This window comes from Mytilus californianus, unplaced genomic scaffold (genome assembly GCF_021869535.1).
Source record: "Mytilus californianus isolate M0D057914Y unplaced genomic scaffold, xbMytCali1.0.p SCAF_3, whole genome shotgun sequence".
Lineage (NCBI taxonomy): Eukaryota > Metazoa > Mollusca > Bivalvia > Mytilida > Mytilidae > Mytilus > Mytilus californianus.
In genome coordinates, this window is record NW_026262679.1 from 67,456,870 (window position 1) to 67,483,173 (window position 26,304).

The 26,304-nt window shown below is 32.2% G+C and overlaps 1 protein-coding gene and 1 long non-coding RNA gene across 6 annotated transcripts in view; one reads left to right on the top strand and one right to left on the bottom strand.

The window, feature by feature from the left end:
- LOC127733112 (ras GTPase-activating-like protein IQGAP1) overlaps positions 1-26,304 on the top strand; it is a 231,346-nt gene that overhangs the window by 138,940 nt on the left and 66,102 nt on the right. The window contains exons 28-32 of the mRNA XM_052242397.1: positions 12,902-12,976; positions 14,735-14,884; positions 17,432-17,572; positions 18,495-18,579; positions 22,965-23,129. Coding sequence (XP_052098357.1) covers positions 12,902-12,976; positions 14,735-14,884; positions 17,432-17,572; positions 18,495-18,579; positions 22,965-23,129 — 616 coding nt within the window. The remainder of the gene's footprint in view (positions 1-12,901; positions 12,977-14,734; positions 14,885-17,431; positions 17,573-18,494; positions 18,580-22,964; positions 23,130-26,304) is intronic.
- Positions 1-26,304, bottom strand: part of LOC127733198 (uncharacterized) — a 116,357-nt gene that overhangs the window by 34,548 nt on the left and 55,505 nt on the right. Inside the window, exon 1 of one of the 5 annotated variants that reach the window (XR_007996890.1) lies at positions 10,451-10,703. The exons of 3 other annotated variants lie outside the window; for them this stretch is intronic. This is a non-coding gene — a long non-coding RNA (uncharacterized LOC127733198). Of the gene's footprint in view, positions 1-2,264; positions 2,900-10,450; positions 10,704-26,304 lie in introns of those variants that run through there. One more of the 5 variants, XR_007996897.1, reaches the window with a different exon arrangement.

A 26,304-nucleotide genomic window follows, 5' to 3' on the forward strand; every position in this document is an offset into this window, starting at 1 on the left:
TGGAACCTTTAAATTTCTTCTAAGAGAAATCCATCACTCATTAATTAATTTACCTGAATAAAAAAAATATCTTCTAACTAGATGAAAATAGTTATTTCAACTCACAAAACTGCATTTGATGTTGTATTTATTCAATATCAATAAAATATTTTCAATCTGTTCAATATAAACACTGATTTAATCATAAAAAGTTAATTTCTGAATTTTTTCTGCTTCAAAATTTTAGAAAAATTAATATTTTATTTTAATGCTTTTTTTATTAACCCCAACCCTACAAACACATCATCCATGAAATATATATACCAAAAAATATGCATATTAGGATTTACCTTCAAATTGTGTCTTATTTTCTACATAACAGAAAGGATTGCTACACATAGACTGCTGTGTTTGGGTTCTAAAAATCAAAATCTAATAATTAGTCAAAGACAGTTGAATGGGAAATGTATTTTATGCAAATATTTTTTTTTGGGGAATAAAATCTATATAAATAGACCTATACAATAAGTTTGTTCTGTTTGTTTTTATTGTTTTTTTTCTATAAGCTGCGCATGCCACCATCATAGATCAAACAGACCCATCCACACTAAGAAGATAGTTAATTAAGGTGGCTGAAGATTACTAAATTTATAAGATATTTTTTTTATTATTTTCTTTTTACCAACCAAACTTTTCAGATTAAAAATCTGTAATTCAACAACTTTAAAAAAAACCATGCCTATATCATTTGGTCTCTGTTGGAGAGTTGTCTTATATCCATTCAAACCACATTTTCTTATTTTTATACAAACCAAAACTATTATCAAACATGGTCATCAGCTTTGCTATAAGTGCTTTATTTTTTGTTTATCTTTGTATTCATTGCCACATCACAACACTGGTTTTTATACGACCGCAAAAAATTTTTGCGGTCGTATATCGGTATGACCTTGGCGTCGTCGTCGTCCGAAGACACATTGGTTTTCGCACTCTAACTTTAGTTTAAGTGCATGGATCTCTATGAAATTTTACCATAAGGTTCAATACCACAAAAGGAAGGTTGGGATTGATTTTGGGGGTTATGGTACCAACAGTTAAGGAATTAGGGGCCATAAAGGGGCCAAAAATAAGCATTTTTGTAACTTCCAGACATAACTTGTGTGTTAGTGTATGGATCTCTCTGACATTGTACCATGAGGTTCCATATCACACAGGGAATGCTGGGATTAATTTTGGGGGTAATTGCCTCAAAATATTAGGAATTAGGGGCCCAAAAAGAGGCAAAAAACAAGCATTTTTCTAGTTTCAAGATAATAACTTGTGTGTAAGTGTATGGATCTTTCTGAAATTGTACTACAAGGTTCCATATCACAAAGGGAAAGCTGGAATTGAGTTTGGGGGTAATTGCCCAAAACGTTTAGGAATAAGGGGCCAAAAATAAGCATTTTTCTAGTTTCCAGACAATAACTTGTGTTCAAGTGTATGGATCGCTCTGAAATTGTACTGCAAGGTACTATACCACAAAGGGAAGGCTGGGATTGAGTTTGGGGGTGATAAATCATAAGGGGGTTCAAAAAATTTGGGGGGTGGGGTTTTCCTTTTTTTTCTTTTTTTCCTTTTTTTTTCTTTTAAAATTTTCCATTTTAAGTTGGTTATTTCTGTTTTATATTTAAAAGCAAATAATAATGATATGGTAGGAGATACACACCAAACAGGATGTGTAAATTATTATAAAATAAGTATTGTTCAATAGCAAGAAATTTTCAATTGCACAGTATTGCACAATAGCAAGAAATCTTCAATTGCACAGTATTGCGCAATAGCAAGAAATCTTCAATTGCACAGTATTGTGCAATAGCAAGAAATATCCAATAGCACAATATTGCGCAATAGGAAGAAATTGTCAATTGTACAGTATTGCGCAATAGCAAGAAATATTCAATTGCACAGTATTGTGCAAAAGAAGATACTTCGTATAAATTGCTTATTTCTTGACCAATTTCAATGGGGTTTTATTCTTGAATTCTTGGGGTTCTTTAATATGCTGAATCTAACCATGTATTTAGATTTTTGATTTTTGGGCCCCGTTATCAACTTTGTCCACATTGAGGTCAAAAGGGTCCAAAATTAAACTTTGTTTGATTTCATCAAAAATTGAATTCTTGGGGTTCTTTGATATGCTGAATCTAACCATGTATTTAGATTTTGGATATTGGACCATAATAGTTGAATGTCCAATTTAAAATTTTTAAGTTCTTAGACCACATTCATTCTGTGTCAGAAACCTATGCTGTGTCAAATATTTAATCACAATCCAAATGCAAATCTGTATCAAGCTTGAATGTTGTGTCCATATTTGCCCCAACTGTTCAGGGTTCGACCTCTGTGGTCGTATCAAGCTGCGCCCTGCGGAGCATTTTATTGGTTCTGTTTTCAAATTGGTCTACATTAAGGTCCAAAGGGTCCAAAATTAAACTTAGTTTGATTTTAACAAAAATTGAATTTTAGGGTTCTTTGATATGCTGAATCTAAACATGTATTTAGATTTTTGATTATGGGCCCAGTTTTCAAGTTGGTCCAAATCGGGGTCCAAAATTAAACTTTGTTTGATTTCAACACAAATTGAATATATGGGGTTCTTTGATATGCTGAATCTAACCATGTATTTAGATTTTTGATTTTTGGGCCCCATTATCAACTTTGTCCACATTGAGGTCAAAAGGGTCCAAAATTAAACTTTGTTTGATTTCATGAAAAATTGAATTCTTGGGGTTCTTTGATATGCTGCATCTAACCATGTATTTAGATTTTGGATATTGGACCATAATAGTTGAATGTCCAATTTAAAATTTTTAAGTTCTTAGACCACATTTCATTCTGTGTCAGAAACCTATGCTGTGTCAAATATTTAATCACAATTCAAATTTAGAGCTGTATCAAGCTTGAATGTTGTGTCCATACTTGCCCCAACTGTTCAGGGTTCGACCTCTGCGGTCGTATCAAGCTGCGCCCTGCGGAGCATTTTATTGTATTTCTATAATTGTGAAGACTGCAGTATCATATCATATCATATTTAATTGCAACTAATCAAAATGTTGTAAATTTTTACCTGTTGTATTTGTAAATTGCTCCATGGAACAGCTTGACTTCCTTAGTTTACTAAAGGAGAGGGTATGGTTTTGGGACAATTTGGCTCTAAGAATAAAATATATATATATATCTTGTATTTCAATTATCTTCTGATTTTTATACTCTCCTTCTGAAAGAGGGGGTGGGATACTGTTTTACCCCTGTCTGTCCGTCAGTCCTTTGAAATTTCGGTCATTTTTTTTCTCAGGAATTACAATCAGAGCTTCCTGAAATTTGGTATCAGACTTATATGAGCATGCTTTATTGTGCGATGCTTTTCAGATTCATCGTTCCTAATCTTCCTGTTTATCAAATAGTTAAAATATTCCATCACATAATGGATAATTGCTTACATCCACTTCATTTGAACTTTGGTGGATAGTTGGCAATCATACCACATCTCCTTATTTTTATATGTATGAAATTTTTGTCACACTACAAATAAGAACTTATTGAAATTTGTTATCAGGCTTCATGTTAACATGCTATACCTTGTATTGTATATTTGCACTTCCTGTTTACCAAATACTTTTAAGCGGGGATATCATTAGCGAATATTGAATCTAGGTCATTTAAAACATGGCAGTTTTGGTTTAAATTATACCGTTTTCTTTAGTTAAACAGCCATAAAATGAAAGTAGGATGCCCAGTTTACGCAAAGTTCATGCATGCTTACAAATAATATAGAGCACAACTTTTTTTTTATTTCAACAGCCCTTAAGTTTTACTTTTATAAGCTGATGCTATAAGCAAAGTAGATGTTGTTGGTTTAGCTGTCTTCATGATACCTGATAAATTTATGTTTTAAAGGGAAATTCTTAATTTTTTTCTGCTTGCTTTGAAGAAGAAGAGTAAACATATAAATGCTTTAACCATTGTATTATTCATCTTTTTTTGTTGAAAAAACCGCATTACATTTTAGCTTCTGATATCTGTTTAAATAACTTATCAGCTTTCTTTGAAGTATATATTTCCCTTTTTCTTTAGATCTATAAGTAATTAAAATGTAATCCAGTTCATTCTCACATCTCACATGTTAAGTGATTCTGAATGTAAATTGATCTGTAGTCATGCTAGTTGTCCTGTTTTATTAAGTGTGTGGCCTATTCTCTCAGTTAAATCTTGCTTCATGTTTGAACTGCATGTACTAAAGTGTCTGTGTTTGTCATACATACCACATGAAACATTTCTTCTGTTGTGTCTCTTCCACCATTAAAAGTTTTCTTGTCAATGAAATTAAATTTAGACTTTTGTACAGTAAGTTATATGAACCTGCAACAAATTGAACAGTTATACATTCTGATATTTAAACTCTGCATTTAATAATATGATATGAACTTCTTTTGTACAATATAATTTTGGAGCACTTTTGACTATTTTCTTCAGTAACTATTGTTTGTTTCTTGTATTGCTTGCAGAAGACTGTAAGTATGTATGTCTTGCTGTGTAGTACTGTTATGATTCTATTTTAATCACTGTCTGTGGCATGATATACTTCAGAATACAACCAGAGCATGAAAACAGAACCATTTGTTCCAGTGATAAAATGGTCACACATCAATTGACATTATAGTAGTTTTATTATAATTACACTCTTGACTTTAAAAGATGACAAAAAGTACAAGTTGGCATTTGTTTATATTGCTAGCATATTTAACAAGCGATAAGTCTAGTGAAAAAATATTGACTATGATAAATTAAGGTGTTGATAGTTTTAGTAGTACATGTATCATCAGATTTTGTGTTTACACATCAGATTTAGGTAGGGAGACTACCCAATTTGCATTGAATCTCTTATAATATATTTAAGCATCTGGCGTACAAATTTCAATCCTGGTATCTATGGTTTATTTACAACCACTGGAACGATGCCACTGCTGGTGGTGTTTTTCTCCCCAAGGGTATCACCAGCCCAGTAGTCAGCACTTCTGTCTTGACATGAATTGTCATTGATATGGTCATAATTATAAATAACTGTTTACAAAACTTAAATTTTTCGAAATACTACGGATTTTCTACCCCAGGATTAGATTAACTTAGCTGTATTTGGCATAACTTTTAGGAATTTTGGATCCTCAATGCTCTTCAACTTCATACTTTCTTTGGCCTTTTTAACTTTTTTGATTCGAGCGTCACTGATGAGTCTTTTGTATATGAAACGCGACTGGTGTACAAATTTCCTGGTATCTATGATGAGTCAATTTTTTTACATATTTACTTTCAAGGTTCACCTTTTAGCTATTCATAGTGAAACAATTTATGTTAATGTTTAAACAAAAGTCATTGACATATGTACCTATAGGCATGTTGTTTCAATTAATTAGCCTTTTTGTATCAGGTATTTTTACATGTCACTTTCACAATTATTATGATGTTATACATTTAGATCCTTGGCAATGTTATGACGTCATACAATTTTTTTAAATCAACTATTCCAAGTTAAATATGTTTAGTTGAGTTCAACAATTTTGTATTTGAAATGGATGATATAAAAATTCTGTAAACAAGCATTCTTGCATGACTGTTGATGTCGTTGATAAAACTCTACAGAAACACATAATCAAAGTCACAAACAGGGTTTTATGTTGTCAGTGACTGTAAAAAGCCAATATTTATGATATGACGGTTTTTCTATGCCCCCACCATAGCATTAAGTTTTACCCTTGTCCTTGTCCGTATGCCCCAAAGTTGGTTTCTGTTCTCTAACTTTAGTTTGCCTCAACCAAATGTTATGAAACTTATTCAAAATGCTTAAAACTTATACAAAATGCTTATTACCACAAAACACAGATCATGTTTGAATTTCGGTGGCGTCACTTTAACTGTTCTAGAGTTATGCCCCTTTACAAATGGAAATATTGCTAAATTTTTCGTTTCCGTTCTCCTGACTTTAGTTTGCCTCAACCAAATATTATGAAACTTATACACAATGCTTATAACCACAAAATACAGATCAAGTTTGAATTTTGGTGGTGTCACTTTCCTTTCTAGAGTTATGCCCCTTTACAAATGGAAAAATTGCTGAATTTTTTGTTTCCATTCTCTATCTTAAGTTTGCCTCAACCAAATGTTATGAAACTTATACACAATACTTATTACCACAAAACTCAGCTCAAATCCAAATTTGGGTAGCGTCACTTTTACCGTTCTTCAGTTATGTCCCTTTATAACTTTATATGATATGCAAGCAAGGGCATCATCTGTGTCCCATGGACACATTCCCCATTTATTACCAAATGTTTTAGTTAATGACTATTATTTGAAATATTATTATGATAAAAGCAAAACAAGATCTGCAAAAAAGGTCAGCATAAATGATTTTGTCAATTGTCTCCTTATTGGAATTATTGGCCTTAAATGACAACTTTAACCCTTCTTGTTTTTGGCAAAAGACTATAGAAGATAGAGAGAATCTAAACAGAAAAATATTAGCAATACAAGATCAACAAATAAGAGATTTTAGCCAGGAATTGTATTAAAGTTTACAATGTTGGAGAGTGTCCATTGTTGAAGATCACATAGATCTAGGTGAGCAACACAATACAGGCTCTAGAACTTATAGTTTTAATTAGATTGACTTCAATAAAGTGAATGAAGTTTCTCATTACAAGTGATCAAATGAAATGCCATTTCAATTTGTTTAAGCTGTAATTACATTCTATCATCAGACATTGTTGAATTTTTATGCCCCTCTACTATCTATGCCCCACCTACGATAGTAGAGTGGCATTATGTTTTTAGGTCTGTGCGTCAGTTTGTTCATTCGTTCGTTTGTGCGTTCATCTGTCTGTCCCGCTTCTGGTTTAAAGTTTTTGGTCAAGGTAGTTTTTGATGAAGTTCAAGTCCAATCAACTTGAAACTCAGTACACATGTTCCCTATGATATGATCTTTCTAATTTTAATGCCAAATTAGAGTTTTGACCACAATTTCACGGTCCACTGAACATAGAAAATGATAGTGCGAGTGGGGCATCTGTGTACTATGGACACATTCTTGTTCATTACGAACATAATTATGATATACTTTTGCCGTCAGAAGACTTGGACTGATATCAAATCAAGTTTATAACTTAGTATAAGATTGTATGAGATATATTTTTTACTGACTGACCATTTGTTTTTTCCTAGCAAAAATTTTATTTCAATATTTTTCATAGCTAGTTTAAGGGCATACGATACAGTTTTGATCCCATAATGAAAATTTGATGAAAATTTGCAAATAGGCTATTTTTTACCTGATTAAATCAAATATGTAATATAAAATATACCTTCATGTGCTACTTTTTGAGTAAAATGAGTACGAAATTTCAGATATTTGCTCAAAATTCGGATTTGTGGACATATTTTTCCTTCAGACAGAAATGCATAACTTTTTTGTTTTAAAAGATAAACACAAGCTGTTTTTTGTTAAATTATTTGTAATTTATGTTTTATATAAGTATCCTATAGATTTATGAAATCTTTTGTTTAGAAATTCATAGAAACTCAAATTCATCAAATCTTCATGAATGTAGAAAAAAACGTCATTTTTTGCTATATATTTATCAAATTTAAAAAATTGCATTATTGACTTTTCATGAAAATTGGAACAAATAATCTTCATACGTAATCAAACAGAAAGTCATTTTAAAAAACGATTCGAATGAACTCGTTTTCAAGTTAAATCAGTTTGAATGATAAAAATCAGTCGAAAAATACATCTTTTTCCGATATGTCACAGTTTGACGTCGCCAAAATAACATTTTACGTTAGCAACGTCATTACCTCCCCTGTAACTGTATAGTATGCCCTTAATTAATGCTTTTTTATATTTAGAGTAGTTACAATTCTTCACCTATTTTTGTGATGCTTTTGATACTTATTTTAATCAGACACCAGACATTTAGCTATAGTCAGTCTATTCCTCTTCCCATTTACAGTAGGTGCCAATTTTTTTTAAGGAAGTGTGTTTAATTTTAAGATTAATTAAGAATTGGAATGCTTGTTTTTGTAATTTTATTGGGGTGTTAAAGAGTTGACCTAAACACATTTTATACGAAGCACGAAAGCTCAACGCTTTAACAACCCTATAAAGTTACAAGAAGAAGGATTCAATTAATAAAATTACATTTTTATGATACAGCCATGAAATAATGAGTTTAAACAAGCCTTTCGTTTGTTTTGGGTTTTTTTTTGCATTCTTTTAAAGTTGTCACTGATAGCCTGTGTAGTCATAGATATTGCGCTTTATACAGAAATAGAATTTAACATCTGGAATGACTCAGCCAATCAAAATTTTGGAATTGTATGAAACTTCTACATTGTTCTATATATTGTATTTATTTTATGATAAAGACCTTTATGTCCATATATTTGTATTCAATGTTTGGAACAAGGGATTTTTATACGACCACAAAAATTAAAAATTTTTTGGTCGTATATTGGTATGACGCCGGCGTCGTCGTCTGGCGTCGTCTGGCGGCGTCCGGCGTCGTCCGAAGACACATTGGTTTTCGCACTCTAACTTTAGTTTAAGTGAATGGATCTCCATGAAATTTTACCATAAGGTTCAATACCACGAAAGGAAGGTTGGGATTGATTTTGGGGGTTATGGTACCAACAGTTAAGGAATTAGGGGCCAAAAAAGGGTCAAAAATAAGCACTTTTGTAACTTCCAGACAATAACTTGTGTGTAAGTGTATGGATCTCTCTGACATTGTACCACAAGGTTCCATATCACAAAGGGAATGCTGGGATTAATTTTGGGGGTAATTGCCTCAAAATTTTAGGAATTGGGGGCCAAAAAAGGGGCAAAAAACAAGCATTTTTCTAGTTTAATGACAATAACTTGTGTGTAAGTGTTTGGATATTGTTGAAATTGTACTACAAGGTTCCATATCACAAAAGGAAAGCTGGAATTGAGTTTGGGGGTAATTGCCCGAAACGTTTAGGAATTGGGGGCCAAAAAGGGGCCAAAAATAAGCATTTTTCTAGTTTCCAGACAATAACTTGTGTTCAAGTGTATGGATCTCTCTCTGAAATTGTACTGCAAGGTACCATACCACAAAGGGAAGGCTGGGATTGAGTTTGGGGGTGATGAATCATAAGGGGGTTCAAAAAATTTGGGGGGGGATTTTTTTTTTTCTTTTTTTTCTTTTTTTCCTTTTTTTTTCTTTTAAAATTTTCCATTTTAAGTTGGTTAATTCTGATTAATATTTAAAAGCAAATAATAATGATATGGTAGGAGATACACACTAAACAGGATGTGTAAATTACTATATAATAAGTATTGTGCAATAGCAAGAAATTTTCAATTGCACAGTATTGCACAATAGCAAGAAATCTTCATTGCACAGTATTGCGCAATAGCAAGAAATCTTCAATTGCACATTATTGCGCAATAGCAAGAATTATCCAATAGCACAATATTGCGCAATAGCAAGAAATTGTCAATTGTACAGCATTGCGCAATAGCAAGAAATATTCAATTGCACAGTATTGTGCAAAAGAAGATACTTCGTATAAATTGCTTATTTCTTGATCAATTTCAATGGGGTTTTATTCTTGAATTCTTGGGGTTCTTTAATATGCTGAATCTAACCGTGTATTAAGTTTTTGGATTTTGGGCCCTGTTTTTAAATTGGTCCACATTGAGGTCCAAAGGGTCCAAAATTTAACTTTGTTTGATTTCATCAAAAATTGAATTATTGGGGTTCTTTGATATGCCGAATCTAACCGTGTATTTAGATTCTTAATTTTTGGTTCCGTTTTCAAATTGGTCTACATTAAGGTCCAAAGGGTCCAAAATTAAACTAAGTTTGATTTTAACAAAAATTGAATTTTTAGGGTTCTTTGATATGCTGAATCTAAACATGTATTTAGATTTTTGATTATGGGCCCAGTTTTCAAGTTGGTCCAAATCGGGGTCCAAAATTAAACTTTGTTTGATTTCAACAAAAATTGAATATATGGGGTTCTTTGATATGCTGAATCTAACCATGTATTTAGATTTTTGATTTTTGGGCCCCGTTATCGACTTTGTCCACATTGAGGTCAAAAGGGTCCAAAATTAAACTTTGTTTGATTTCATCAAAAAATGAATTCTTGGGGTTCTTTGATATGCTGAATCTAACCATGTATTTAGATTTTTGATTTTTGGGCCCCGTTATCAACTTTGTCCACATTGAGGTCAAAAGGGTCAAAAATTAAACTTTGTTTGATTTCATCAAAAATTGAATTCTTGGGGTTCTTTGATATGCTGAATCTAACCATGTATTTAGATTTTGGATATTGGACCATAATAGGTGAATGTCCAATTTAAAATTTTTAAGTTCTTAGACCACATTCATTCTGTGTCAGAAACCTATGCTGTGTCAAATATTTAATCACAATCCAAATTCAGAGCTGTATCAAGCTTGAATGTTGTGTCCGTACTTGCCCCAACTGTTCAGGGTTCGACCTCTGCGGTCGTATCAAGCTGCACCCTGCGGAGCATTTTATTATAGCATATTCCAGGAAATAATGCATGTAATAAAAGGACTATTATTTTGAGAATTTGGTGTTTTGACAAGAGTTCTGTTCACTTAATTTACAACTTTCATAGAACCATGACAATTTAGAGCTAGACATATTCTATAGACATTTGTATGTTGCTCTCTAGATGTCGTTTTGTTATTTGTTATGTTAGGTTGCTGACTCGTCATCATAAACCCTACATGTTTATTCATACACAGAATTTGATTTTACATTAGTCTTTTATTTTGTTGTTCTGTTTTAACTTTTCTGTCATCCTTTTGTTTCCCTACAATGAAGTTTTGCACAAAGATATCATGTAAAAAAAAAAAAATGAAAATAACTAGTCATGAGCAATTCAGCATATTTTCCAATTAGTGTTGGTCATTATCTTTTTATGAAAATTCTGATAGCCTTGTGTATTGAGAATAATTATAGAATAACTAATCGAAGAATTCAAATAGAGAAAAATATTCAACGAGTGACCGAACAACACATTAATTCACGAATGCGCATAGCGCATGAGTTAATTATCAGTGTTGTTTGGTCACGAGTTGAATATTTTTCGATATTTGAATTCTTTGATTAGTTATTCTTTTTATTACATTGGAAAATGGTTTTTTTGTGAAATTAAAGTAGAAAATGTAAGGAACTATATCGTTTTCTACGCATTCACAATTTGTTTTGATTCGACGTTATCGACGTCTTGACAACGCCTATTGTTGTATGACGTCAGAGGAGTGAAATAACCACGTTTATTTCACATGTGAAAATATCGGTTTTTATTTCACTGGGAAATCAATGTAATTCATTGCAACCAATGTAATAATTCTAGTTATTAGGATACAGATTGTAGGTTGATGTTTGGATATTTTTATCCGTTTTGTATTTAGACCAATTTGGTACACCAGACATTTATTTTGCGTCGGATTTTGATGTTGTATTTTTGTTTTGAATTATGCATGGGAATTCGATATATGCCAACTTTATGTAAGGCCTGTTTTGAAATCAAGAACAGTTATTGTTTTTAAGATAAAAAATGGAATACTTTTAGAACATCACTACCCTATACCTTTTAATTTGCCAGATCTGTATTGTGGTAGCTGTCAATTTCTTAAGATTCAATACTTTAAGTAATGACTATTTACTTTTTCTAGTGTGATCTTTTGTTTCATTTCCTTTGTAAGGAAAAACAGAGGTATGATGTTTGTAGAGGGGAGAGGGGTAGAAGACCTGAATGTTTTATACCTTGTATACAGATACCTTATGTTATGAAGTTTCTGTCTGTCATATATGTCCATTGTCCTTAACTTCATTTTCATGGTTAAACAACTGCTTAAACTGGTAAGTATTTTTTTTGTCATTTAAATTTCTCACTTATTATGAATAAAGATATTTAGTGTATGGGATCCTTACAAGGTCTACATGTCTGTCAAATAAGGTTCACCTGACCTCGATCTCATTTCATGGATCAATGATCAAGGTTAAGTTTTCATGGTTATGTCTGTATATCAGATACTATAAACAGTAGGCCAACTATATTTGGTGATATGAATTATTGTAAGATGTCGTTCTTGCAGAAATATGACTTTGACCTCATTTACATGGTTCATTGGTCAATGTTAAGTTTCATGGTTAGGTCTGTTTCTCTGGTACTTTAAGCAGTAGGTCAACTATATTTGGTGTATGAAATGATTGTATCGTGTATATGTCTGTCTGACCGTCACCTCAATTCTCATGGTTCAAAAGTCTGCCTCATTTTCATGGTTCATTGGTAAAAGTGTTTTCTTTGGTTAGGTCAGTTTCTCAGATATTATAAGCAATATGTTAATCATATTTTGTGTATTGAATGATTGTATGGTGCAAATGTCAATCTGATAGAGTTCATCTGACCTTTAACTTTTTTAAAAGGATTATTGATAATGTTAATTTTATGTAATACTTGTTGTAAAACCTTTTTCTTTATTAAGGCTTTCAACATAATTCAATCATGATCAGAGACATTTAAGCATGTGCACTCTTGTGTAAATATGTAATGTGCTGACTTTCTTTATTGTCTTACAAATCAACACTTTTCTGAATTGAAAAACCTTTTAATTGTACAATGTTATTTATATGAATATTAATTGTACAATGTTATTTATATGAATATTAATTGTACAATGTTATTTATATGAATATTAATTGTACAATGCTATTTATATGAATATTAAGTGTAGAAATCAATAGTATTACGAAAATTTTCTTACAGCTTTCTACAAGGAATAAATGATTGCGATATTAACTATGCTATTTCTTACAGATCCAAAGTAGATAAAATGTCAGACTTTGTAACAGGAAACCCTTTGGTAGTGAAGATGATCGTCGGTTTTAACAGGTAAACTTAGTAAAACTGATTAAAAGCCTTATTATAAATGTCTTTAGAACAAACTGGCTCATTTTTTGTTGAGCCTACAACATTTATGTCGTGAAAGCGAGACATAACAATCCTACATTTTGTCGTCGGCAGCATCAATCATTTAGGTTCAGTCTGTGGTTAAAGTTTTTTTTAGACATCAATAACTTTGTCAAACCTTCATGGAATTTTAGGAAATTTTGAACAGAAGCTTAGTTATGACAAAAATACAGTATCCAAAGCAAAATTTTTTAAATATTTATTTTTATTTTTCCGTATTTTACTGATAAATAGACTTAGTTTTTTTTACTGTTAACATTCAGATTAAGTCTGATGTTAAAAGTTTTTCAGTCATCAATAACTTTGTCAAACCTTCATGGAATTTTAGGAAATTTAAACAGAAGCTTGTTTCTAACCAAAAGACAGTATCCAGAGCAAAATTTAAAGTTTGTTACACATCAATTACTTTGTCAAACCTTCATAGAATTTTATGAAAGTTTTGTAGAAGCTTTTTTATACGCCTGTTTACGGGACGTATTATGGTATACCGTTGTCTGTCCGTCCGTCATCAACATGTCGGACATTAACTCAAAAACCCTTAACCAATTTGCATAAAACTTTGGTGAATTGTTTATACCTATTGACGTGAGCTCCCTTTCCTTTTTTATAAATTTTAGATTTAACATTTCCAAGTTATGGGGTTTTATTCATTAAAAAAGGGGGGATGTTCCAGTTTTGGGACAATAACTCAAGAATGCTTTCACCAACTTGCAAGAAATTGTGGTGAATTGATTATATCTATTGACATGAGCTCCCTTTCGATTTTTATACATTTTAGGTTTTACTTTTTTGAGTTACAGGGTTTATTCATAAAAAAAGGGGGATTTTCCAGATTTCAGACAAAAAATCAAAAATGCTTTCAGCAGTTCGTATGAAACTTTGGTGAATTGTTTATATCTATTGATGTAAGCTCTGTTTAGAATTTTATAAATTTTACATTTTACATTTTATGAGTTATGGGGTTTTATTCATTAAAAAAAGGGGGTATTTTCCAGTTTTCGGACAATAACTCAAAAATGCTGTCAGCAATTCTCATGAAAATTTGGTTAATTGTTTATATCTATTGATGTAAGCTCACTTTACATTTTCATAAATTTCTAATTTGACATTGAGAATTAATTGAACTTTATTTGTTTATAGTCTGACAACAGATTTACTAAGTATTGCGCAACAGCGCAGTGTATTGCACAACAGCAAGAAATCTTTAATTGAATATAAATTCAATTCATATAACCAATTTCAAGTTCTTTGACTACATTTATTCAGAAACCTATAATATGTCGAATATTTAATACAATCCAAATTCAGACCTGTATCAAGCTTGAATATTGTGTCCATTTTTGCACCAACTGTTTAGGGTTGGACCTCTGCGAGCCTATCCAGCTGCGCTCAGCGAAGCAGTTTATTATGATTAAGTAATATTGTCTGCAGCAAACTTTTGAAAATATATTTTTTTCAATTTCTGTATTTTTCTGATAGATGGACTTAGTTTTATTAAGGTTAACATTTACAGACAGTCTGGGATTAATCTTTTTTGGATCGTTATGAAACTTGGATAGAAGCTTAATTATAATCTTCAAGACCATAAAATATTATCTAAAGGAAATAATTTTTTTGTGCATCTACGCTTAATGAATATTTTTGTTTTTGTTTTCATGCCATATTTTTACTCCTTTACAGGAATCAGAGAGGTCAGAATGCTCTAAGAGATATGTTGAGTCCTTTAGTCAACAGTGTTATAGAAGACAAAACTTTGAAAATCAACACTAATCCTATTGAAGTATACAAAGTTTGGGTAAACACCACAGAGTCTACAACTGGTGTAACAAGGTTGGTCTTGTATTTCAGTGTGTCAGCTTGTATGTTCCCCTTGAAGGAAGTACACCACTTATTCATGGCCCCATTGCTTTCTATGTTAAATTCCTCAATTTCAAGCAGGCACAGCTCTTTTGTCTTACGTTCAAATAAAATGGCAATCATTGCATGTCAAAGCAACACCTTATGGTGTATTGTACTGAAAAATCAACATACCTTTAATTGCATATAAGAAAGAACTGGTTCCGGGAACTTTGGATGTACCAAAACAGGTACTTCAGAACTGACAAATGGGCAAAATGTACCCTCCTTTTTAAATTTCATGCAATTTTTTTATTATTCAAAATTATAAGTCAAAAAGTATTCTACAATGATCACCAGTCATTCAACTTTCATTTGAGACCAAAATTACCAAAATATTCTACATATTTTGAAAGTTTCACCCATGTATAAGAACTATTTTGTGTTCAATATGTACTACTTTCTAATATGTGCTTTCTAACCAGGCCCGAATTAGTGGTATTACACCTGAAGAATTATTGAACTGCCATATAAATGGCCATCAACTTGCAAATAAAAAATCATAATATGAAATATTGCTATCTTTTATGTCACCGCTGCAAATATTAGGCTGTGTCTCATTAAACCCCCTTATGCAGGCATTCTTAATTTTAAATGTCCTTCCCTTGAATTTTTTACTGCATTTTCCTCCTTAATTACAAATCATGAAATTTGATAACAAGCTTCACGTGAGCATGCTATACTGTGATGCTTTATTACATCCATCACATCCATCACTCATCAATGCCCTGTGAACTTAATACGTATATCCTGACACATAATGGCCATGTATGAAATGTTTGTCAGTAACTATGAACTATAGCTGCCTGAAATTTGGTTTCAAGCTTCATGTGAGCATGCTGTATGTACTGTGTGATGCATTCTCAAATTCATTGCTCATTAACTTCCTGTTTACCAAATACTTGTATATTCTTTCATAGAATTTCAATGTATGAAGTTTTCATCACATTTCAAGGAATTACAAAATGAATATAACGCTTTATTAGTTCCATGCATCTGAATCACTTTTTAGCTCATCTGACCCAAAGGGTCAAGTGAGCTTTTCTCATCACTTGGCGTCCTGCTTCTGTTGTCGTCCGTTAACTTTTACAAAAATCTTCTCCTCTGAAACTACTGGGCCAAATTGAACCAAACTTGGCCTAAATCATCCTTAGTGTATCTAGTTTAAAATGTGTGTCCAATGACCCCGCCTGCCAACCAACATGGCCGACATGGCTAAAAATAGTGCTTAGGGGTAAAATACAGTTTTTGGCTTATATCTCTTCAACTAAAGCATTTAGAGCAAATCTGACAAGGGTACAAATCATGGATTTTTCTAGCATTCCACAGGATCCGGTATTTGGACCCATTCCCAATGGCAAATACCCTATATTTTTCCCAATTTTGGGAGCAAAATTCCTAAACGATCTCAAAATTTATTTTCATCTTTATTATTCATGACAGCAATGTTCATATTGTTAACAGCTAGCTTTATGCCGAAAATCGCCAACAAGTAATGTGTAAATCCGAGTAAAATCGTATCTGACTGACAAAAACAACATTGAAAAACAATGGATGCCATAAACCAGAAATGAAGACAATTACAATACCGGGTTAGATCCCGGGGGCGGATAAGGGTAATTTCGGGTTTGCCGATCAAATACAATAAAAAAATAATAATTCCAGGCAGGTGACAAAATACATGTTGATGATGAAGTATAAACACTAGAATTGAAAACCAAAAGATATATGGAAAAAAAAAAGAAAAAGCAGGAAATTTATATACAGAAGCTCAATTACTTTTAGTTCACAAATTTTCATGTCAAAATCATATAAAATGTGACAGTAATTTTCCTAATCATTAATAAATGTTGATATTACATGTAGATGTTTTTATAGTGTAAACATATAACTACAATTCCAAGAGGTAATTTCTTCTCAATTTTGAAGTGCCAGTAAAATTCTGGAAGTTTCTTACTTTATTTTCACAATAAAAGATAACTTTTAATGAACTAAACACACTAAAACTCAAATCTGGTATATTTGAATTTTCCCAATTTCATTGAAAAGTGCGTGAAAAAATTCCCAAAAATGGCCAGGATCCTTTTTCCCAAAATACCCAGAAAAAACCCTGCAAATGTTCATCAGGTTATCTAATAAAATTATATGATAAGTAAAACAGGTGAGACATTTCAGGATGTGCTCTCTTGTTTTAATAATTTCTTAATTTATCAACAGAAAATTTAAGACAAGTTTGTTAAAAATCAAAGTCAGTACTGAAGCACGGAATACTGAGTTGATGATACCCTTGGGGACTAACTGTCCACCAGCAGTGGTGTCGATTCAGTGCTAGTAAATGAAATAAATTAACCAAAATTAATCAGATTCATTTAAGGTCACTTTTTTTTACAAATCATCAACTTCCTGTTCATCGAATACTCATAGTGGGTGTATCATAAGGTGCAATAGCTTACAGTTCAACTTGTTGGATTTATATTATAGTGGTTTACCCTATGATGTTACAACAGAACAAGCCTTGAAACATGAGGAAGTTCAGATATTGATACAGGAGTCGGTAGAAAAATTACAAGGAGTGTCTGATTTCTTTCTGACAACTATAGCTAAATCACTGGATAAAATACCGTAAGTACACAATATGATAAATGAAATCCTCAGAATAAACAATATAAACAAATACTTCTTGTTTGTAAATACAAGAGTTGGGAAAAGGGGTTAAATGAAAGAATATTATTGTAATTATTGGATCAGTAAAAATTTATTGGAAATCAAGAAATATGTCCTGGTATTTTACTCTGACACCATCATAAAATGTATGCTTTCCAGATAAAACAAGTGTACTTTGTTTTGTTTTGATGGTTATTTGCTGTTGGAATTAAAAAAAAGAAATTGATGAATATATTTTGTTGTTTACAGTTAAAATATGACCCTAATTGTTTTGTAGTAAAAGATATAACATGTATAACATACTAACATTTCATGTCAATTTGGTCAAATGCCAGTTAATGAACAATTTGCTCCTTTACCCTTAATTGCATAAAATTCATATTTGTTAAGGTACATTAACTTTATTGAAGCCTTTGGTTTGTAAACTGCTATTTGCCCTTTTTGATTAACTTCTTGTAAGTTTTTTTATTAATTATAAAGAAAAAAGTAAAATAACAAAAATATCAAACTCCAAGGAAAATTCAAGTCAGAAAGTCCCTTATCAAATGGCAAAATCAAAAGCTCAAACACATCAAACAAATGGAAAACAACTGTCATATTCCTGATTTGGTACAGGCATTTCCTATGGTAGAAAATGATGGATGAAACCTGGTTTTATAGCTAGCTAAACCTCTCACTTGAATGATAATGATTGTAGTGATAGAATCAAATACATTTATACTATAGTTGGTACAGGCCAATAGAACTTTAGTTATATGCTACATTTGCTACAATCTAATAGATTTTTTTGTGATATGTTATATTTGCTACAGTTCACAAAATTACTATTTGTTAGGAGCTTTAGCAAACATTACTTACTTGTAGTACAAACATTTATTAGGTATGGAATGAGATATATGGCAAAAATACTGAAGACCTCCCTAATTGCAAGGTTTCCAGAAGCTGCTGAAAAAGATATACTCAAGGTATTTAATGTTCCAAGTTGATGACAAGACACATGAGAAAGTGTAGAGCTTTTCATATAAAGCGTTAACATTTACAACCCAAATAAGCTTAAAAGTAGAGATTTTGGTTAAATGTGACAAATTCGTCTGGATTTTAGCCAAATTTATGCCTTTTATTATTATTTACATGATATAAAAAGATCATTTCTGTCGACTAGTTGTTTCCAGCTCCCCAAAAAATTGAAACTTCATTGTATTTTTGTGGAAAAATCAAAATGTGTGCTCTTTGTGACGTCAAGAAAAGAACACTAATGTGTAGTTTTCAAGGAAAGGACATATTTCCTATCTAGTCATTCATTTAGCTATGATTCTTTGTGATATATAATGGTCTATAAATCCTAATTTTGAAATTTTTTGCTAGAAATTGGGGTAATATTAGAATCTTATTGAAGCTACCGTAGAAACTCGCCTAATAGTCGATCCTACTATAAGTCGGGGACCCTTTTCAGCTCAAAATTCTAAGGATTTAGTCTTGACCCTCGTATAAGTCGGACAAAATTTGGGCATTTTTTTTTCAGCTGACAGTAACTGAACGCCGGTAAAACCAATGCAAATCCAGGAATAATATTCATTTCTGCATTAATGTTTGTTTGGTTTGAATTTAGTTGATGCTCATCATGATAATTTATATTGCTGTTAATAATAAAGATGTATTCATTTCTCTTGTTTTGTTCACTGTTCAAATGTTAGATTAGCCATGTGTTGTTTACGTAATGCATCAATGATTTTGTAGGGTATGACTAACAACCTATTGTTTGAGAAAAGCGAATATAAACCAATATGAACCTGAAAAATTTAAAGTCAATCAACACTTGATGAAAATATTTTTCACAGCATACATAACTCGGTGTTAAATGAGCATGTACACTTCATAATTCTTATTATATTGTGGTGATTAAAGGATTAAAAAAATTAAGTGAAGCTAATCAATATATTAAAATAACTAACTCCAACTCATTAGTGTCATCTGTTTACCTATCACTGATAGTTTTCACACCTTTAGTAAATACAACTCTTTGTCTCTTAATTGGGGTTATCAATGGATTATATTGGCTTGTCAATCAATTTTGTAATTTTTGTTTACCTGAGACACTTTAATGAATAATATTTTGATTTTGGGAATGAATCTTAAAATTATCTTTTATTATTATATGATTTATAAGCATTGAATTGATATCATGATATCACAATAACTCCGCTGAAAACATCCTTTCACATATTTGGTACATTGTTATCTCCTTTTCATTTTTGGTTCTTGGCTCTCCTTTTTGGTTTATAGGAAAACCATGTGACCATGAAAATCAATACACAAACCGGAAACAGTAGAATTTCAACACGAATTTGCAGAAAATGTTTACCAAAGAACAAATAAAACACAAAGACAGTATTGTAGTCATTTATTTTCAACAAAAACTTTTTATTTATTGATTTATGTAGGTTTGGCAATCAAAAACGTAGTTTTTACCAGGAAATTCACTCCTGACCACTTTTCTCAAGCTTGGATTTTTCCTCTGGTCGCTAGATCTCGTCTATTAGTCGGTCCCCCTCTCTGGATTATGAATTTTACTCCCAATTTTCCGACTAATAAGCGAGTAGGAACGGTACCCCTTTACTATTTATAAAAGTTATTCACTATGATAAGGTGCTGCCCACTAGATTTGATGTGACAGGGTTCATCCTTTATTACAGGCTTAAGAATTTACATGTTTAGTTGACAAGAACAAGACAAGTCAAATGACTTTCTATTGGGAGCCAATTATAAAATGGGAAAAATCTTTTTCGCTGATTAATTCAGAAATTCGTTTTAAAGGGGAAAATTTAAAGAATCTTAAAAAAAGCACAGAACTTTATGTCAGCATATAGCCATTGCTATGTCCACAAGAAAGGTGTTTATTAAGTCTCCCAAACGAAGTTTGGGAAGACTTATTGTTTTTGCTCAGTTCTTATTATTATTCTTCTTCTTCTTCTTCTTCTTCTTCTTCCGCCCCTTTTAAATTTGAACTTGTCCGCACCCGTTCTCCAAAACCGCTTGTCAGATTAACTTAGGGTTTCACAATATGTTAGACTAACATGTCTAGTGGTGCAATCAGGGTTTTGTTTGTGCAATGGGGTTTATAAAGGGGTACTTTGAGGGGCAAAAAGAAAAGAGGGTTTTACTATAGAACCCTATGGGATTTTATTTTTTAAAATTTTAAAATGATTATAAATTGAAAACCGTTTGTGATAGACACAATCTTTTTAATTGAAAATGTTCTAAATGATAAAAAAGCCCATTAAATGAAATACAGGGTAAGTCCCCAGGGGTCACCCCCACCCCCTGCCATTTAAGAAAGTTCTAATATCTTCTAAGTGGTCAAGATCCCCACCCCTAAACCATATATATTCTGGTTTGTCATGCTAAGATGGTTTGAATGATATACAGGGTTAGTCCCCAGGGGTCATCCCAACCCCCTGCCATTTGAGAAAGTTCTAATATCTTGTAAATGGTCGAGATCCCCACCCCTAAACCATATATATTCTGGTTTGTCATGATAAAGCACATCAAATGAAATACAGGGTTAGTCCCCAGGGGTCACCCCCACCCCCTGCCATTTAAGAAAGTTCTAATATCTTGTAAGTGGTCAAGATCCCCACCCCTAAACCATATATATTCTGGTTTGTCATGCTAAGATGGTTTGAATGATATACAGGGTTAGTCCCCAGGGGTCATCCCGACCCCCTGCCATTTGAGAAAGTTCTAATATCTTGTAAATGGTCGAGATCCCCACCCCTAAACCATATATATTCTGGTTTGTCATGATAAAGCACATCAAATGTAATACAGGGTGAGTCCCCAGGGGTCACCCCCACCCCCTGCCATTTGAGAAAGTTCTAATATCTTGTAAATGGTCGAGATCCCCACCCCTAAACCATATATATTCTGGTTTGTCATGATAAAGCACATCAAATGAAATACAGGGTTAGTCCCCAAGGGTCACCCCCACCCCCTGCCATTTAAGAAAGTTCTAATATCTTGTAAGTGGTCAAGATCCCCACCCCTAAACCATATATATTCTGGTTTGTCATGCTAAGATGGTTGGAATGATATACAGGGTTAGTCCCCAGGGGTCATCCCGACCCCCTGCCATTTGAGAAAGTTCTAATATCTTGTAAATGGTTGAGATCCCCACCCCTAAACCATATATATTCTGGTTTGTCATGATAAAGCACATCAAATGAAATACAGGGTTAGTCCCCAGGGGTCATCCCGATCCCCTGCCATTTGAGAAAGTTCTAATATCTTGTAAATGGTCGAGATCCCCACCCCTAAACCATATATATTCTGGTTTGTCATAATAAAGCACATCAAATGTTATACAGGGTTAGTCCCCAGGGGTCACCCCCACCCCCTGCCATTTAAGAAAGTTCAAATATCTTCTAAGTGGTCAAGATCCCCACCCCTAAACCATATATATTCTGGTTTGTCATGCTAAGATGGTTTGAATGATATACAGGGTTATTCCCCAGGGGTCATCCCGACCCCCTGCCATTTGAGAAAGTTCTAATATCTTGTAAATGGTTGAGATCCCCACCCCTAAACCATATATATTCCTGTTCGTCATGTAATGAACATTTGAATGACGTATAGGGCCAGTCCCCAGGGGTTCCTCCCCATCCCCAATGTTCTAGTATCTTGTAAATGGTCGAGATCCCCACCCCTAAACCATATATATTCTGGTTTGTCATGCCAAGATGATTTGAATGATATACAAGGTTAGTCCCCAGGCATCACTAATGCATATAACTTTACTGGACCAAACCAATTTTCACTGGACGTTGCCCAATGTCAGGCGACCCTGGGAATTACGAATTATGGGAGCTTCGTTTGGGAGACTTCGTAACAGCATCCTGTTACAATCATTTCTTGTTTGGATATATAGTAATAAAATTACTGCAAAAATAAGTAGTATTTTAAACGACCTAATTGATGCCATATTTTTCCACATCAAACTGACTTGTAAATAACACCTCTTTTTTCTCAAATCACCTAAGAATTACTGGAAAGTAGACATTAACTGCAATAATACAGAGTATGAATTCTTATCAGGCCACTTGCTGAGTATTAAGATGAAAACTAAAAAGTAATTAATTCAAGCTGTCTGTAACACAAAGTGATGGTTTGAAATTAATAGTAGTCATGATAGTAGTTGTTCAGGAAAGTTTTAAGTGTTGAATCTTAATATTATAAAATGCCCCAAAAATGGTAAAAATAAAGAGAAAGTTATACTGTAGTAGTGTCATACCACTATTTGTATATTCAACAAGATATATTTTTACTTCACAATCTACTTTTATGTTTTCAACAGATTGTTGGTAACCTGTTGTACTATAGGTACATTAATTCAGCTATAGTAGCACCTGATGGATTTGGTATCATCGATGTAGGAGCAGAAATAAAACTGTCAAATGATCAGAGGAGGAATTTGGGATCTGTAGCAAAGATACTCCAGTTTGCAGCATCTAATAAAGGAGTAAGATTGTTTGTGATTATTTTTATACGCCCGTTTACGGGACGTATTATGGTTGACCGTCTGTCCGTCCGTAGTCAACATATAGGACATTAATTCAAAAACGCTTTAACCAATATGCATGAAACTTTGGTGAATTGTTTATATCTATTGACGTGAGCTCCCTTTCGTTTTTTATAAATTTCAGATTTACCATTTCTGAGTTTTGGGGTTTTATTCATTAAAAAAGGGGGGATTTTTCCAGTTTTCAGACAATAACTCAAATGAAACTTTGGTAAATTGTTTATATCTATTTTTGTAAGCTCCCTTTTGATTTTTATAAATTTTCGATTTTATGTTTCCGAGTTATAAGATTTTATTTGTTTATAGTCTGACAACAGATTTACGAAGTATTACGCAACAGCACAGTGTATTGCACAACAGCAAGAAATCTTTCATATAACCAATTTCAAGTTCTTTGACTACATTTATTCAGAAACCAATAATACATTTATATCAAATTTTTAATTACAATCCAAATTCAGACCTGTATCAAGCTTGAATATTGTGTCCATTTTTGCCCCAACTGTTCAGGGTTGGACCTCTGTGGGCGTATCCAGCTGCGCTCAGCGAAGCAGTTTATTTTGTAAAGATATTACATCATCAGTTTTTGGAAAGATTGGAACTTGTTCTAAATCTTTCCTAAGGCACTGGCCTCCCTAACAACAAGTAACTTAGCACAGGTTAGCTACTAAATCTACAAAATGTATACACATTGAAATATAGTTCCCTATAATTCTCATTTCTGTGCACATATGCACATATAAACTGTGAAAATTTTGGTTTTATTTTTGGTGCAGTTCATTAGAGTATGCATGTCTTTAAAGTGTGTTGATATGCAGGCTTTTTTATCATTTTGATTAGGTAATTGAGTAATGATCCATTGCTACTATGATTGACAACTGTCATGATCACTAAACAATAACAGACAAGGTGGGGCCTTATTTACAATGCACCACCTCCTTAAATGCCAATCATATTGACCACATTATCATATTGACCACATTACTAATCAACCTCAGTCTTACATAATTATACAGACCCTTCAATATACATCTCAATATACTCTCAATACACAAATATTTGACCTCATAATTGAATACACAAATGTATATATTAGATGTTTGATATATAGAGATGATAGATTTATTCATTGCCTATTACTTTTGATTTACACTACATAAAGTGATTCTGTAAACTATATCTTAAAGATAAATTATTAATTAAGGATTAACAAGATCTTTAAAAAAAAATGAAATCTAGATATAAATATATAAAAGGTATTCAAGTAAGGCCTATGATTTACTTGATAAATCTGCAATAATCATCTGTAATTAATTAAATATTTAGATTAGTTCACTTTTTTTTATCAGTGATTGGCTGAAAACAATAAGTAAAATTTTAAAACTCTTAATCAGAACAAACCAATTTTCTTAAGTTTTTTAAATTTGATTTGTTGAAAAAGTAGATTTTCAATGCCCTTTGCTGAAAAATATTTAAATTATAAATTGATTAAAATACACTCTATAACTTTTATTCTTCAATGTCATATAATTATGATATTTGTTTTCAAAATCCAGAAGCAATTCTCAGAGGAGAAAAATAATATACCTATGTTTCAACTTACAAAACACCCCAAAACAACCTTTTTAAATTATTTTTTGACCCAATAAAGTCTGTAGCTTCAAGTCTATCTGTTGGTCTATGCATTTTTTTGTTTTGTTTCAGAAGATAAAATGTAAAAGGTGAAATGTGTAAAGGGGAACATCATTTGGTTAAGATATAACTGCAATTTTAATGAAATTCTTGTGCAAATTAAGGGATATTTAGTCCACCCTTTTACAGAATTTTTGGCCCTCCATGCTCTGCAACTTTGTACTTTATTTAGCCTTTTAACTTTTTGATCAGAGTGTCACCCATGTGCCACTTGTAGACAAAATTTTAAGTCTGGTATCTTTAATGAATTTTTTTAATAGAAGAATTTGGCCATTGTTGTAGCTCAACTTAAAAGGCAAATAAAGTTCAGATTACATCTTACATGATAACTCAAAGAAGACAAAAAATGGAGTTCATAATGAATACTCATCAACATGAATAATGCACAACTTCTTCCAATATATAGTGGTTTCACAATATCATAATATTATAAGGTTAACCTTGAAATCAATCCACAGCTTATAGAGACATTTTCCTTTTGATGATGACAATTGGGATTTCTTCCAAAAGCGTCAAAACTAAAAAAAAATCTTAGATTAACTCAATTTTGAATTGGTCAGAAGAAAAAAAACTGTTGAATAAATTTAACTTCAAAGAGATTTTCGTTGTTATCAGGTGAACGTTCACATAATTGGCAACATTTTGCTTTTTTTGGGGTTGAAAATGTATTATTTTAGAATTAAAAAAAGACAGGATTAAATTCATGAAGGATCAATATTGGCCCATATCACAGGTGTGATTGTAGTAGACAAGCTGAGTTAGGCTGTTTAATGGGAAACCATGTCCATTTTTTCCTGAGAGAATCTCTAATGGATCAGACCATAACTACAATAGCTTATATGTGAATTAAGAAAAATTTTTAAAACTTCACCTATGCACATTTTATCATTTCAAACCAAACTTCTGAAGTAAGTGCACTGTTTAATTGTTGGATGAAGTTCCTTGGAGTTTCTAGTATTAGTAGTCATGCTTTAGTAGTCAAGCATGACAAGTCACAATATTTTGTAGGTGCATGCATTATAAGGGGTTTGTTTTAATTTGACATCATAAAAAGCTATGGTCTACTTTTAATGGTGTAGTATAAGGTAAAGTCATTTCCTCAGTAACAGTGAATGACAGATCAACAGTATTTGGTTGTTGTGAGGGGTAGATATCTATTGAACATGTGCAAATATCTGTATTTGATGGGTGTCATGTTAAGTAGACCTCAATTTCATGTTCATTGGCCACAAAAATGTATTAAAACATTGCACCCGTTGTGACCTTTTATTGTTCCATTACTTGAACCATTTTCATGAGATTTCTATCTAACAACAGGAGTTCTTCTTTTCGAAAGAAGAAATCCTAGAGTCTCACAAAATTTCTTGAGAGCTATCACAAGAAGATTATATCATTGCGTAATAATTGTTATCTCCAATTTTTT